The sequence below is a fragment of the Acomys minous genome, assembly GCF_964271855.1.
Source record: "Acomys minous genome assembly, chromosome: 3".
In the NCBI taxonomy this organism is placed as follows: Eukaryota; Metazoa; Chordata; class Mammalia; order Rodentia; family Muridae; genus Acomys; species Acomys minous.
The window spans coordinates 73,999,472-74,015,583 of record NC_140485.1 but is presented as its reverse complement, the minus strand read 5'-3'; the positions used below and the strand labels follow the sequence as shown (position 1 = coordinate 74,015,583).

The following is a 16,112-nucleotide window of genomic DNA, read 5'->3' as shown; positions in this document are numbered from 1 at the left end:
CCTCCCAGATTTTGTCTTGGTTGAGGTGACAGCAGCAGTGCAGACCTGGTGGGACCTGTAGACACAGGGGATTTCTTCTGCACCCTTACCAAACCGCAGTGTTAACACGGCAGTTGGTCAAATAATGAGTATCCTTTACGTATCAGGAGCTACGCTAGGCCTGAGGACTTTACCAGCGGATGGAGCTCTGTCTGGGAGTAGGGGTGAGAGGGACAGTGAACAGTGGCTGTGCAGTACCTCAGGCAAGGTAGAACATGAGCCAGGGGCTAGAGCTGAAGGAATACAGCAGTCTGCAGAACACAAGGGTCTCTGTAGACAGGCAACAAAAGGTCTGAAGGCAGAGTCAAAAAGACCCCACTCAAGTTTTCATTTCGCAATAAAAAGCAACCATCCTACTTTTGTACAAACTTTCATATTTTGTGCACAAAGTAGATATGGAAACAAATGTCATAAAGTTAAGTGTTTTATTATGGAGACTGCAGGGTTTAGGGTGATGTGAGCAGGTGAGGGACACTGCATACACCTATGCAGCTGACTGAGAATAAGAATGATGACTACCTGAGGGAGATATGTTTGTAAGTATGACCAAAATTCATACAGAAACAATACTGAGTTAGAGTGCCACCAAGCCCTTCACCCACTAAAAATGGGTTCTTGTTCAGCTCTTGACTCAAGTTTCCTCACAGTAGGAATGGACCATAAAGGATAAAATTTCCATGTTTTTTCCCTTCTCCCTGACCTCCCATTGGCCACAACTTCATCCAATCATAGATTTCCTATTTTGGGAAGTATCTGAGAGCCAGCCCAGACACTGGCAGTTGGAACTGGGCAGCACAGCAAAGACAGCACCTGCCAGAAGGTACTGTGCTAACAAAAGCTGTTTCATTACTGATAGCTATTTTTGTTAACAGCGATGTTGCCTTCCTGCCATGCATATGGGTTTGAAAAAGACTGTTGACAATTCCAGGCTTGAGACTATTCCAAATGGAAATACACTTAAAACTGTGTATTTAGCAGACCCTAGCTGCTAAATCTTGAACCTTGTACCAGGTAACTGTCAAAAATACCACAGCATTAAAACAGAGAGAGGATAGGAGGAGCACACCTTATCACTCCCTGAGTGCCTCCCAACCTTGCAAATCTCGGAATGTCACGTTTTTGAGAGTACAACTAGTGTGTGCTCTTGAAGGTGTCAGGGTCACAAGAAGCTGGAGAGGATCATGCTAAGAAATATAAAGGAACTAGGGTCTGGACATGACAGGTCCACTGTGCTCATCAACTCAAAGCACCAGTGGTTGCCTGACTAGGATCAAGCCAGTCAGCACGCTAACAGAGCAGGGGGACAAGGGGCGCTGTGCGTGCATTCGCTCACGAACTGCCACCCTCTCTGAGGAGCTATGGGCAGCTGATCGTTTTTTGTGGGAGGGAAACCGCTTTCTTTTAAAGGTATGGCCTCTGGGCAGTTGGTCATGCTCTACTGAGTGTGGTCCACCCATAAATTGGGCTCATGGGTGATTTTAAAAAGAAACATGAAGTTGGGAAAAGGTGGGAAGGTACAAAGTGGATCTGGGAGTGTTAGGGGGAAGCGGAATATGATCAAAATACACTGTATAAAAGTATCAAAGAACTAGAAAGCATTATATTAAAATATTTCACCTAAGCCAGGTGGCATACGCCTGTAATTCCAGCACTCTGAGAGGCAGAGGCATGCAAATTTCTGTGAGTTTGAGGCTAGCCTGGTCTACAAAGTGAGCTCAGGACAGCCAAGGCTACACAGAGAAACCCTGTCTCGAAAAACAAAACAAAACAAAAATAACCCAAAAAGAGACTTAAGAAGATTAACAGAGTAGCCAATGCCAAGAATCCAAAATCTTACTTACCACAGAAATTTTTTGTTCCTTGTAGGATAGAAAGAAACTAAACGGAACCCACAGACTCCAGGTGGGAAGCCACACTGGCTCAGTGTGAGGCACTGTCTTCTAACAATGAAGTGGACTTGCTGCCGCAGCAGGCAGCATAGTTCTTTTCCCCCTCCTCACACAGTGGCACGCCCACTGAAAGACTCCTCAGGTATGGGCTGGCACTCTCATCAATGTGAAGGTTCTGCCTTTCTTTTAAGGGGCTCCCTTTCTTTATAAGTAGGTGTGCTGAACTGTCCTTGTCAACAGTCTTGTACAATGTACTCTGGGCTATGCTAACTGCGACTAATCAACATCCAGCCAGTCTCTTCAGGACAGAAGGCACTAACTGAGAGGGACAAATGGGGGGGGGGGGGGGAAGAAAAAGCACAGGCCTGTGTGTGATGCTGGCCATTCCCTTTCATGTGTGATTTCAGGATGGGCACAGAAGTCAAGTGAATCTGTTTATAATCTGTCCACTTCAAAATCTGTAAGAAGCCACTACTGACTCCACCAGCTTTTGATTATACTGTACTGTCAAGATTCTGAGGGTCTCAAGGGTAAAGAAATAACATAACCACTAATTACTCAAATGAACGGACAAGCCGTTTCAGGATTGAGCTGAACTGTAGTGAAAGGTAAGTTACTTTTAGGCGCCCCATATCTGCCTTCAGTACCCTCTGTCTGACGGTTTTTCTGTCAATGTGAATGTGGAAATGTTCAGACCAGGCCTGGCTGCAGCTAGACAGTAGTTTTCTTTCTGTATGAACTGCTGCTGAGAGAAAGGACTCAATGTGTATATCTGCAATACTTTTTCTTTTCCTGATTACAAAAATACTCAACTACTAACTATTAGAATTTGGCAGCCATTTAACTCAGATGTTAAAAACTTTTCTCAGCTGTCGAATAAGGATAAAAACCTGTAATGTGCTTCCTTTACATAACTGAGGTAGGAGAAAAGTACTTCAGAATGAGGAAAATGCTGTATTAGGCATTCCTTTCCTTTCTTTGGTGCTTGGATGGCTTCTATGGGCCAACACATTCTAAATCCTAGACAAAACAATCACTGAGGTGTCAACCTGACTCCCTTCAATTCACTATGCCCCAACCTTTGCAACACAGAAGTAGGCTTTGAAAAGTTTATTTCCCATGTGGGAAAAGTGGTGTTATTACTGAGTATAATAAAAAAAGCTGAGAGAGAGGGTATGTAAACGATAGCGAGCAGAACACAAGTGACACAGACTGCGTGGTCAGGACAGTGGACACTCTGGCTCTAACCAGACTCACAGGAAGGCAGTGTTGTACAAGCTCCTGGTATCAGAATCCATGGCATTGCTAGATATATTTGCTCTACTGCTCAGACAGAGTGTTTGCTCAAATGGCGCTGGGGCCCAGGTGAAGTTTCAGTCCCAGAAACTCAATTTTAAATATCACAGAGCCTTCTGCTCCTGGGGTACGCACACGCACCTACGCACCACTCTAAGCACAACTGAAACTGCTCAACACCCTGTGAAACAAGCTCAAGACGTTGTGAAAGGTAAAAGGAAGAACGCAGAATAAAAAGGAACAACACAGCACTCGGTTCCCTGGGTTTCTTTTATAGAGCCTAGATTTGGTAAAGACAACTATCTAAAAGTGATGGAAGGTGTAGATAAAAACAAACAACCAAACCAAAAAACCAAAAGCTTGTTCTCCCTGGCAAAAGACCAAGAACAGAACAAGCTGTGAATTTAACTATCCTGTCTATTCCAACAACATAGAAAAAACTGGCTCACCCTATCTATGCCAGCAAATCTTGAAAAACACTAACAATAAAAAGAGCTGGTAATGATTTAAGACAACCGCTATCAGAGAATAGGAGAGAGGAGGAAAGAAAATCCATTTTACAAAGCTTATGTGTGACCTCATTAGAAAACTAGACAAAGATGCTCCATGGTGTCACGCAGAACATGTTTCACAGGCTCACGTTTCTAACAAAGCATCACTAAGGCTCCCAGGCAGGTGGGACCGTGGTTAAAACACCTGCACAAGACTAGAGTGTGTATGTGGCTTCATCTATTACTCCAGCCTCAGAAGAGGGGACCCTCTAGAACAAACTGGCTGGTGAGACTAGGCATCCTGCTGAGGTCTGGTTTTGACTGAAGAGACCTTGCCTCACTGAAAATGATAGAAGAGCAATTGAGAAGATTCTGGATACCAACCTCAGGCTCTATATGCATATGTATTTCCACATACATTAAACCATGGATGTGTGTGAGTGAGCTCTCTGTGCGCGCGCACATGTACATGTAACACATGTACGCAAATAAAATGGAAAAAAGAAAAAACATTATCAAACAGAATTCAGCAATACATAAAAGAATTATAAATCATGATCAAGCAGTATATTAGTGCTATAAGGTTAATTCAATATTTGTCAACTATTCATGATAACTCACCAAATAACAAACAAACACACACATTTATCTAACAGGAAAATAGCACGTGACAAAATTCAACATCCATTTATGATTAAAAACCCAGGAATTAGAATTATGAGACTGTCCCTCGTGTGTATGAATGTTCTGCCTGCATGTATGTACGTACACCATATTGAGTGCCTGGTCCTCTAGAACTGGCATTATGGACAGCTGTGAGCCACTTGTGGCTCAGCTGTGTGGGTGCTGGGACGTGAACCGCATCTTCTATGAGACCAAGTGCTCTTAAATGCTGAGCCACCTCTTTAGTCTCTAATTAATATTATTTTAATGATGAGTGTCTTTCCTAATACCTGCACAACAGGGCAAGGATATTTATTCCACCATTCTTATTTAATAAAATGCTGGCAGTTTCAGCCAGCACCATAATCCAAGAAAAGGAAACAAGTTTTGTAATTTAGACCAAAGAGGAAGAATTACAACTCTGTATTTGCAGATGATGATGATAAGAAAACCCCAAAGAAACCCATGAAAATGACCCATGAGAATGGATACGTGAGCCCAAAACAGCTGAAGAACGCAGGGGAGGCATAAAACACGCATTGAATTTCTGTACACTGTAATGAACATGAGGAGACTGAAGTGCTATCACACAGCATTTACAATCACTCTAAAGAAAATACCCTGAAATGCAATCTAACAAATGTGCACAGAGCTTACATACTAATGAAAGAAATAGTTGATGACAGGAGGTAGTATAGTAAAATTTTCAATGCTTCTTATTGATAAAAAGATTTAAAATAATTCTTACTAAAATTTCAGAAACTCAGCAAGTTTCTGAAAATTACAATTTAAAAAAGTAATTAAACATTTAATGTGTGTGTGTGTGCGCGCGCGCGCACGCGTGTGTGCATGCGTGTCTGTAGGTCAGAGAACAAGCAGCAGGAGTCAGTTCTCTCTTTCCACCATGCAGGTCTCAGTGACTGAACTTAAGTACCCTGACTTGCTAAGTCATCTTATCTCTCTAGATAATTTTATTATAAAGTTAAATAGAAGGGCAAGGGATAAGTGAAGGTCAAATAATTTTAAAAAGGAACAGAATGGGAGGGTATCAGTAGGTGCAATTTTAAGACTTAGGACATGGCTCCAACAATTTAGGTTGCATACTGCTGACAGAGGAAGAGAAAAATACATCAACAGGAGAGAACATAGAACCCAGAAGTGGAGCCCCACAAACATGTCCAACTGGGTTTTTTTTCCAAAGATGAAAAGTAATCAATAGAACCAAAGAGTATTTTAAATATTATGTGAACAGGTTAGAGAACCTTGATCTAATTCTCATTATTTAAATTAGAATTAACCTAAAGCAGATTACAGACTTATATGCAAAACTATAAAATGTCTATGTGTGTGGGAGACTCTCTAGGTTGTCGAGTAACAAGAGCTCTTAGACCTGGTACCATAAACACAACCCACATAAACAAAAATGAGAAACATTTGCTCGAATTAAAATTTCTTGTCACATTAAAGACAACAGGGAAAGGATACAATGACAAAACTATGAGAGGAAATATCTGCAAACCACCCACCTGATAATAAACTAGTATCTGTCCAGGCAGTGGTGCCACACACCTTTAACCCCAGCACTCAGGAGGCAGAGGCAGGTGGATCTCTGAGTTCAAGGGCAGCCTGGTCTACAAAGTGAGTCCAGGACAGCCAGGGCTACACAAGAGAAACCCTGTCTCAAAAAACAAAAACAAACAAACAAACACACATACACAAACAAAAAATGGTGCCATATCCATGCCATACAATAACATTCAGCAACCAAAACCAAAACCAACAAAGGAAATAACTACTGTCGAAACAATAACCACCTTGATAGGTTTTTTAGATTACAATAAGTGAAAAAAAGCCAATTAGCTGGGCACATTGGCACACACCTTTAATCCCAGCACTCGGGAGGCAGAGGCAGGTGGATCACTGTGAGTTCAAGGCCAGCCTGGTCTACACAGTGAGTCCAGGACAGCCATGGCTACAAAGAAACCTTGTCTCAAAATACCATTAAAAAAGAAAAAAGAGCCAATTGCCAAAGGTTCATTTATATAGTACCTTTTTTCCCCCCTTTTTTTCTTTCTTTTTGAGACAAGGTTTCTCTGTGTAGCCTTGGCTGCCCTTGCTTTGTAGATCAGGATGGCCTTGAATTCACAGAGATCCAGTCTGCCTCTGCCTCCCTGAGTGCTGGGATTAAAGGTGCGCACCGCTGCACCTGGCTTTATAGAACCTTCTTAAAATGACAAAGTTATAAAAATGGAGAAAAGATCAATAATGGTTGCTGGGGGCTGAAATGTGGTAGAAAGGAAAAACAACTCGTTATGGATGGTGACAAGACTTTTGTAGCCATGGAAATGGCCTGTACCTTGAATCCATCAATGTCACCACCCTGAATATTGAAATAAGTGATTTTACCTGATGTTACTTTGGGGAATACTGGGTACAGGGCACACACAGTTTCTCTGTACTGTATTTTACAACTATATCTTAAATCTGCAGCCATATGAAAAAAAAATTTTAGAATACAAATGCAGTCAAGTCTGTATGCTTGGATTTTCTGTAATGAAGCCCTGTGGTGATAAAAGGCAAGTGCAGCAATGCAATCCAACTCCCCAAACCACGAGGCGCTCTCTCTCAGCATGAAAGAGCATGCAGGACCGTACAGCAAATCTGACTCACCGTTTGCTTCTGGAGACCATCTAACTTGTCCTCAGCACTGTCTTCTTTATCTATGTTGCCTCTAAATAAAAGTAATTATATACCGCTTAGGAGTTATGTTACTGCTAGGTGCCTGTAAGAAAGCCCTCCAAATCTAAACATAAGGTTAGTAGATAGCTTTCTTTCTCACAGGCACTCAAAATCTTAAGATTTATTTCCTTCTCTTTTCAGAGAGCCTTAGAGACACAAAGGAGAGAAACGACCACTCCAGAGTGTTATCATGTAGATGGGTAAGGACTTCCATTCAAAGGAGAGTTCACATGAGGCTGTGATCTACTCAGGCACATTCTGAGACTGACTAGTCAACAACTCTATCATCGAAAAAGTAACTCCAGCCCATCACAAGCTGCCTGCACATACAACTGAGACGGAGAACAGACTCCAGTTGTGCTAATCACGAGCCTGCCCCTAAGCACAGTGGGCGATTATTCTCGCACTTTCTTGGAAGACAACGCTCTACTGCTGAGGAGGAAAGGTGGTTTGTCCTCTCTGGTATCACACTTGTGACTCAGTTGCTTCAAGTGTCCTGGGAGCTTAACTACCTCTGATGCCTTTTCTTCCTGATTCTTCAATGCTAACACTGGAGAGAAGAGCCTGCTGTTTACTCCTGCCTTAGGTGCTTCGTGGGAATCACCACAAATACAATAGCTTTGAGCTATACACAGGCATCTGACCCAGAGAATGTTTTTCCTCAATCAGTTAATTTAACCAGCCGCACTTGGCCTCTGTCAACATGTCCTAAAATATAGTTTTATTATCCTGTTCACAGGGAATGCCTTTGGGGCAGAGAACATCATGACAGCTCTTCACCAGGGGTTACTGGCAATGCCACACTCACGTAACTACAGCTCTGGGCAATTCAAAGTAAGTCATCCTTAGTTGAGGAGAGATCTGGTCCAAGCTGATAGCACTCATCCTGGAGATAACTGTTATTTTCTAAAAATTTTATATCTTGGAAATCCATACGTTTTAGCTGTTACTTTAGTGTTAGTGAGAACTTTGACATTTGGAGATGATGCCAACAATAAACAAAAACCAGCCAAAGAGAATGCTTCTATATGTTTTTGTGCACTACCACTTTTGTGCACTAGCACTACCACTAAGCTCAAGTGCTTACAATCTCCACAGCGGCTCCCGAGTCTGCGCCACTCAGGGTTGTGTGACCCTTGAGTAAAGCCAGCCATCAGCTGAAGGACTTTATAGTTGGGAAACCTGGCATGCTGTGCCTGTGTACTTTTTTTTTTGCCAAGGGTAAGAGATATGAATTCCCGAGAGCCCTCTGACCAGTGAGATGACTGTGGTTAACAAGCTAGGCAGGGGAATCCATGAAGGACAAGAATTGGAATTTGGTCTAAAGAACAAGTGTAAGGCATAGTAGGATGAACCCAAAGAAGCAATTTGAAGGACATGGTCACATTAAAACTAGGCCCAAGATAGAAGTCAGATGGTGAGGGAAACTGTGGTGGTTTGAATGAGAAATGTCCTCTACAGGCTCATGTCTGTGGACACTTTGTCCCTAGTTTGGTGAGCTTATGAAACCTTTAAGAGGTGGAGCCTTGCTGTGGAGGATGTGTATCACTGGGGACAAACAGGCTTTGAGGGTTTACACCTAGCCTCCACTCCTGTACCAATGAAATGTCATCAACCAGCTTCCTATTCCTGCTCCCATATGCCTTCCCATCCATATGGACTCTCCCTATGGAATACTAAGACAAAATAAACTCTTCTGTAACACTCTAGGTCATAGTATTTCATGACAGCAACAGACAAGTAATGGATACATAAAGATACAAAGTCCTGCATGTATGTGCAATAGGACACAAGTTGGTGACATCAGAGTGGGGCTACATGGCTTCTCACCTTTCAGGAATGTCCGTGTTTCCATCTGTAACACCCTGCTCTGCAGAAAGGGACTTCTCATCAGGCATGCCGACTTTCTCTAGGAAGCAGAGTGCTGGGTCAGCCCGCATGGCATTGTACCTCTCATAACCTGAGCAGGCAATGACAAGTGTCAGAAGACAGGTCAGAACCCACCAGACCCGGCCCTTGACATTCACTTTGTTTTCCTTACTCAGTAAAAACCAAGGCAAAACAAACAATGCTAATTTAGGATTAATGTGATGCCATGAAACTTCCTAACTGTGGAAGATTCTGGAGCTACAGCAGATACTTCTGAGCAGTTTCTCACTAACGCTGAACCTCGTGCAAACCTCATGTTTGAAAACAGATGCAGAGCCAGGCCGTTCTCACTAGTTTGCTGCTCTGTCCAGGAAAGGGAAGCAGATGAGGTGCTTTTACAGCCTCTTCCTCCTACTCCTCAACCCTGATGCCCTCTATGTCTTAAAAGGGCTTATCTCCATGTATTCCACCTCTATCCCATGAGGTAGAAAAGGAAGCTAAACAAATGATGGATCTAAGTCCTGAATGATGAACTGGACCAGGATGACTGTTTACTGGGCAAATAGGCGCAGTGTTATAAACTCAGTAGAGCAAAATCTCAACACGCACTTGCCAGGGCTTTGGAACTGCTCCTCACTGCATGTTTAAAGTAAGCAACAAGAAGATTTTGAACCAGAAGATGGTCTTTAAAGGCAAAACAAAGAAAAAAAAATGCTTCATGTGTTTGCATGTGGAGGCTAGGAGCTGATGTTGAGTGTCTTCCTCTATTGGTCTCCTTGATTTCTGTGGCAGGGTCTCACAGAACCCAGAGCTCACGGAGTGCCTATGGTGGCAGACCAGAGAGCACACGTCATCTTCCCATCTCTGTACTTTCTTCAAGCCCCAGTGTCAAGGCCACTATGCCCGGCTTTTGTGTGAGTGCTGGGGATCCAAATTTAGGCCCTCATGCTTGCACGTCAAAAACTTTATCTGATAAGCTACCTCCTTAGGCCCCAAAGCTGTACTTTAAAGCAGGAGGACGTGTGGTGTTTTATTGAATCTAACATTATCTTTTTGGGGGACATAATATAGTATGATTAGGACAGGATTGTCCAAGTAAAAGACCAAATCTATTGTCATACCAAGCTTCCAGTTCGGCCTCACCCTCCTGCTGTCAGGACCTACCTAGCATGATGGACTGTATCTCCCAGAACTGTAAGCCTTTCTCCTAAACTACTTTTGGTCAGGGTATCTTATCAGAGCAACAGGAAAGTACTTAACAGGTTGGAAAGAGTGCTTGGTGTGTGGGTGTGAAGACACAAATTCATGGCTGTGTCAGTGCTGAGGTGGAGGGGTGACAAGAAAGTCCCTGGAGCTTGCTGATCATCTAGCTGAGATGTAACATGATGAGCTTTTGGGTCTAGGGAGAGAAACTGTCTCAAGAGAACAGGTGTAGAGTGTACAGAGGGCACACACCAACTACCTCTGGCTGTCACATGTACACAACTGTGCATACCTGAAGCCCCCTGCCCCAAGACGGAAGCACTCCCACCTTAAGTACAAATGGGCAAGAGGAGAGGATAAAATATCAGGTTCATTCTTTGTACCACAGCTGCTCTTTTGAAGTTTATCAGTCATATATTCTCAAACTGTTTCATGAGCCAACACATTCATTCGGTCAAGACTCCTAAGTGGGAAGCTGTGAGGTTCAATTTTCAGAACTGTTACAATTAGACAATGGGACTGTTGAGAATTTGCAGGAATAGGTACAGCCTAGTCAAGATTGCTTGAAATAGTTTTCTGGGTACTGATCGGGAAGGAGTCAATTTCCTAAACACACCGTGCTTGAACACGCCAATGAGAAGGGACTTATCAGCCTCAGCATCCCACCAATCTACTGGGATCTCCATGTAGTCAATGTCAGGCAGAGGGACGTCCAGCTCCCTGTGGAAAGAAGAGCATGCCCTCAGTGTTCTTTCTATTCAGACACACCACAAAAGCTACTGAACCAATCACCCTGGTATAAAACTACAGTCCTGGCTGAACACTTAAGTAACAACAAAGACGACCCAGAAGGCTGCAGCTCAGAATCTTATTGCTCACAAAGCTACTCAAGCATAGGTACTTTACTCCCAGACTCCACTTGAGACTTGAGCATAATCTACCATTAGCCGACAACTCTCTATAAAGTAGTTCTGGTGCATTTCCCCCAAATGACTGAACTGAGACATGAATGAATCCTTAAAATAATTATTATCCAAATTATCTTGCCCTAGAGTTTACAATGGTATGATCTCAGGTATAGAGGGCTTTTCAGAAACTAAGTGGTCAAATCTGACCATGCATTGCATTGTTAATGATGCTCAGGGGCACCTGCCAGGATTGGCAAACAAGCCATCATTAGCAGGCCTGTTACCCCCAGCCCCCCTAGGTTTGTTCCTGTTTTGAGGAGCACACGCACCCTTAGATGACTGCCTTTATTCATCTGCGAAGTTTTCTCTAAAGGTTTTGGGGCTTGGATGGAGGAACATTTACCTGGATAGACAGATGATTTCTCTGCAGAATTTGACAATTGTCCATTAGGATTCTTACTGTGACTGATTAAGCCTGACTGTTCCTTGTCAAGCCTAACTCCCTGTATGCATTTACTGTGCCCTGGCCCCAGCTTTTCAGAAACCTACTGGTTTCCTCACACAGTGACATAGGAGGAATGACATTTTTGGGATGACTTATTTATACATTAAGTCTAAACAGGACCAGTGACTGACTGAGAAGAAAGTAGAGGCCTTTCTTCCCTATCCACCTGTTTACTATCTGGGTAGCAGCCTTGGGCAGGGTGGAAACCTGGGTCTCCTAAAACAACAGGCTGGATCTGTCAAGTCTATGAGCAGACAATTTATATAAATTATTTAACTGAGAGCTATGGCTGATGTTTACCTGGCAGGAGTTCCCTCAAATGCTTTATCAGCTGCTTCTCCCAGTATTTCAGCTTTTAGGTAGTATAGCATCCGGACTCTCAAAAGCACCCTATGAAAGATGAATACCTTAATACAATACTCTAGAACTTAAGACTGAGTACTCATCACCAAATTAAGATAGGGAAGTTAATAAGCATTCCTGAGTAGTATGAAGGGGCATACCAGAGTACAGAAGAAGAACAGGAGACAGGTGTCAATGCCAGATGTTACTAGCATCCCCTCTTCTCTATCCAAGAAAACAATCACTTACCCAGTTTCTTGCTAGACCACCCTGTTAGCCATAAATGAAGGCAGAGACAGTCAACAGCCTCCCTTAACCCCAATCTTTTCATGTGGCCACAAGGACCACAGACAAGAGGTAAAGCTGACATGAACACAGTGAAATAATTCTTAAAAGGCAAGTGTTTATTTTTTCATGGCAGTATGTCTCCTCGCCTGAGATCTTCATTCACTTTGATTCTATAGAGGCTGTACTCAAGCTCCATGGCAATGTACCAGTTGTGTTTCAGACAAAGCATTTGAGTCAACTACCAACATGCTGCACCATGCTATTTGCTGTAAGGAATACAGCAAAGTGGACAATTCAATCACGCTCTACAGACACCTACAAGTCCACTGTGAGATGAAACCAGCCACAAAGGGTCAAACACAGAGGCAGACGGCTGAGGCCCAGGCTGATATGCAAACATAGGATGGACGTATGGAGAGGTGCTAGAGAACAACCCTGGTGAGGAAACACTTCATGCTCTAGCTAAGCAGCGAAGGGGCCGGAGGAACACTGAAGTTCACTCACCACCTGCCAAGGGTAAAGGTTAGCCCTTGACGGAAAAGCCCAGGTACAATGGCACTGAATTCCAGATTACTATCTATGTGACAAATATTATGAACAATGCTCACCATTTTAAGCAACAAAAAGGAGGTCGTATATTTACATATGCTGGCATGTATAGGGTACCTCTGAAGAAGCAGGCTAACAGTGGCTGTCTCTAGGAAAGGAAATGCGGGAGCTAAAGATGGGAGGAACAACTATTTTTGACAAAAAAATTTTATGTGCATATTTGTTATCTTTTCAAAAGAATGCAACTTAGAGGCTTCTGAAAAAAGTATAATTTCTACTAGGTATGAGTAGGAAATGGCATTGTGGCCCGATTCAGAAACAGAGAGAGAGTGTCCTGACTGGTTCTTGTAAGCTGGGTTATAAAAAGCCTCTGGGTAAAGAATATATTGTAGAATTGATGACTGCTAAAGGAGGCAGAGGAAGGATGTGAAGAGAGTGCAGACAGTTTAACCCTCAAATCTTCTCTTCTTTCCAGACCTTTATGTGGGTATGAAAGGATATCTCTGTGGGTATCCCAGAAACCTGGACTGTCTGAGCAGGGCTCCCCCTGGGAAACCGGATGGCCAACTCACTTGTTGCAGTGCTGTTTGAGGTGTTTCTTGTACCCATCATCATGTAAGACCACCTCAGGGTTGCAGGTGGCCAGCCAGTCTGCATTCTTCAGTTCTGGGAGCAACAGCTGGTTTTTTGTCTTTTTTCCTTTCCTCCCTCTGGGGACTGGGGCAGACAATCCTGAAATGGAGAGATAGTGAGGCATACGGATGAGCCAAGAGGGCTTCAATACAGGCATTCAATCTGGCTGGGTGCAGAGTCAGCATGGTGGTTCCTGGATGACAGACGCCTCCTCAAGTCCACAAAAAGCAAGGTGGTCAGGAAGATTTAAGGACTGCCCTATGAGGCTCAAGGGAGAAATAACCCAGCCTGTCGCTACTTCATCTCTTACCTGAGTGGTTCTGGAGGGTCTGAGCTTGCCCGTCTTTGGAAGGGGTGATTAGTTCCCAAATGAAACTCTTGATCTTCTCGTCTCCTTTGTAATGCTTGACACAGTACACCAACAGTGCCCGGCAAATCATTTCCATGTCCTTCTCATTCAGGTGCCATTTGAATCGCCCGTGAGTCAGGATGTCCTTCCACCGGCCCCAGCTGATGTTGAGAATGGAGAGGGTGTTGGACAAGAGCCACAGACACATCCTCCACACAGCAGGAATCAGAGAGGCATGATATTCCTCATCTTCTTACAAGTCTATCAGTTACCCAAAGCTTTGTCCTGAAAGGCCTATGAGGACTTCATAACGACATCCCCATTTGTCACTAATGTGACCTACACACTGGTTCACATGGCTGCTAGATTTTTAAGTAGTGATGGTCCAAAATACTGGGGGCAGAGAATATGTTTGGAATGGAAAAGGTACAGCTGCAGTAACCACGGCATAACCATGCCTTAACTGTAACATCTGTTGCACTAATTCCATATAATCCATTCCTGGGTGAAAGGAAATCAGTACCAGGCAGCAAATTGCTATCAGAGACCGGCTGTGACACGAGTTTGAGAAGACCATAGTATGCCTATACCATGGCAACACAGCACAGTGGTGAGGGGGATTCCTGGTAGAAAGCACAACTTTATTTTGCTCCAGCAGATCTCATTAGCTGGTACCCAAAGGGAGCTAGAAGCTCACAGGGCAAATATAAGGTCTTAAGAAAATTATTGGGGGAAATAACAGCACACCCCCTTCCCACTAAGCAGAGCCAGTACCTACCCAAAGATGAGCAGGTTCTTCTCTACCCGAAAGCACTCAGCACGGAGGTAGCGCCTGGCTTTGTCATTGAGGCGCCTGGACCTTGTGGGCCTTTCGTCTGAGTCACTGTCTAACTCTGAGAACTCCATGAGCTCATCCTCCTCAAACGAGTTGTAGTGTTTGGTCTGCTTCCTCACGCGGGGCCGGTCAATCACTAAGCTTTCCTGGAAATGGAGAAGACTATGGGGAGGAGGCCCCTCTTATCGTTACTCCTTACCACAGTACACACGCACCCTGCTGCCATCCCTCAGGGCACATCTGAGAAAGACCCATGCCATGTCAGCCTCTGTTAGGGAAAGCTATTCACAGCACACCTGCTGTTTCTATGACCGCAAACAGGACAAGCACAGGGGACTCCCAGAGGCTTGCTCAAGCTGTTGTTTCTCAGCCCCCAGGATTGTCACTACCACCTGTTATCTCTGCCATCATTCTGGCAAGCAAAGCCCCTGAGTGCACAAAGTGGCAGGCTGCTCCTGGCAAGGAAGGCTGGAGTGGGGAGCCCAGCTGCTCTGCCTGGCGCACAGAGAGCAGTCTGAGCTCTGGAGACAGAACAGGTGAGAGGATTCCATCTGCTCAGCAACTTTCTGAAGAAAACACACCCTGCTACTTTCATCATCTGTCTCCTTTAGGCGTATCTACTAACTTTTTGCTAAAAGGCGAAACTGCTAGTTCAGGCATCTCATTTCAGCAGTGTCCCTGGCCACACCAACTGCTTCTTCTCTAGTCCCATTACACTCTGTTCCTTCCCCCTTCTTGCTACACTTTGTCCAAGACTAGGTGGAACTCCTCAACACTTCTCCATGCAGTCCAGACGGTGAGTTTCTAGCATCACTCTGCCTCAGTGACCTTGTTTCTTACTGTGGAATGCTCCTGCTGCTTTTTGCTGCCATAGAGGAGAGGATTGCCTGGGCCCCTCCCCACTGTCCTGCCCACAGTGTATCCTTGATTAGGACTCTTTATGGCACCTGAAGCAAAGCTCAGAATCTTCCTATAGGGAAGCATTTCTAGTTGGAAAAAAAAAACCTGGGCTAAGCAACCATCAATAGTTATGCTAACCACAGCAGGACAGTGATGGGGGTTCTACTCACTGACTCTGCTAGACTACAAGAAGAGGTATCTCCTCGGTTTGTGGGCCACAGAGCTCAAACTACACTTGAGAAGACAGGAAGGAAGACTATGTACTTATCTTGAAGTGAGGAGATGGGGTCAGGGATGGGAGGAGAACTAGTACTTTTTTTTTTTTTTTTTAAAGATTTACTTATTTATTATGTATGCAATGTTTTGCCTGCATGTACAGCTGCAGGCCAGAAGAGGGCACCAGATCTCACTATAGATGGTTGTGAGCCACCATGTGGCTGCTGGGAATTGAACTCAGGACCTCCAGAAGAGCAGCCAGTGTTCTTAACCTCTAAGCCATCTCTCTAGGGCCCCAACTAGCGTTTTATAGGTATCTCATAGCTGGCTAGGTACTGGTGCCAGCCATGTTCACAAGGTGACCATGACTCTACTGTCAGGGCTTCAGCAATTCCTCT

At 44.1% G+C, this 16,112-nt stretch overlaps 1 protein-coding gene across 5 annotated transcripts in view; it reads right to left on the bottom strand.

Moving 5' to 3' along the window:
• The window catches only part of CHD6 (chromodomain helicase DNA binding protein 6), a 163,113-nt gene that overhangs the window by 25,163 nt on the left and 121,838 nt on the right, over positions 1–16,112 (bottom strand). For all 5 annotated transcript variants that reach the window (XM_084776224.1, XM_084776227.1, XM_084776228.1 and 2 more), the window contains 7 exons: positions 14,542–14,744; positions 13,725–13,924; positions 13,354–13,513; positions 11,903–11,992; positions 10,806–10,909; positions 8,948–9,077; positions 7,049–7,109 (listed from right to left, as the gene is read on the bottom strand). In XM_084776224.1, coding sequence (XP_084632350.1) covers positions 7,049–7,109; positions 8,948–9,077; positions 10,806–10,909; positions 11,903–11,992; positions 13,354–13,513; positions 13,725–13,924; positions 14,542–14,744 — 948 coding nt within the window. The remainder of the gene's footprint in view (positions 1–7,048; positions 7,110–8,947; positions 9,078–10,805; positions 10,910–11,902; positions 11,993–13,353; positions 13,514–13,724; positions 13,925–14,541; positions 14,745–16,112) is intronic.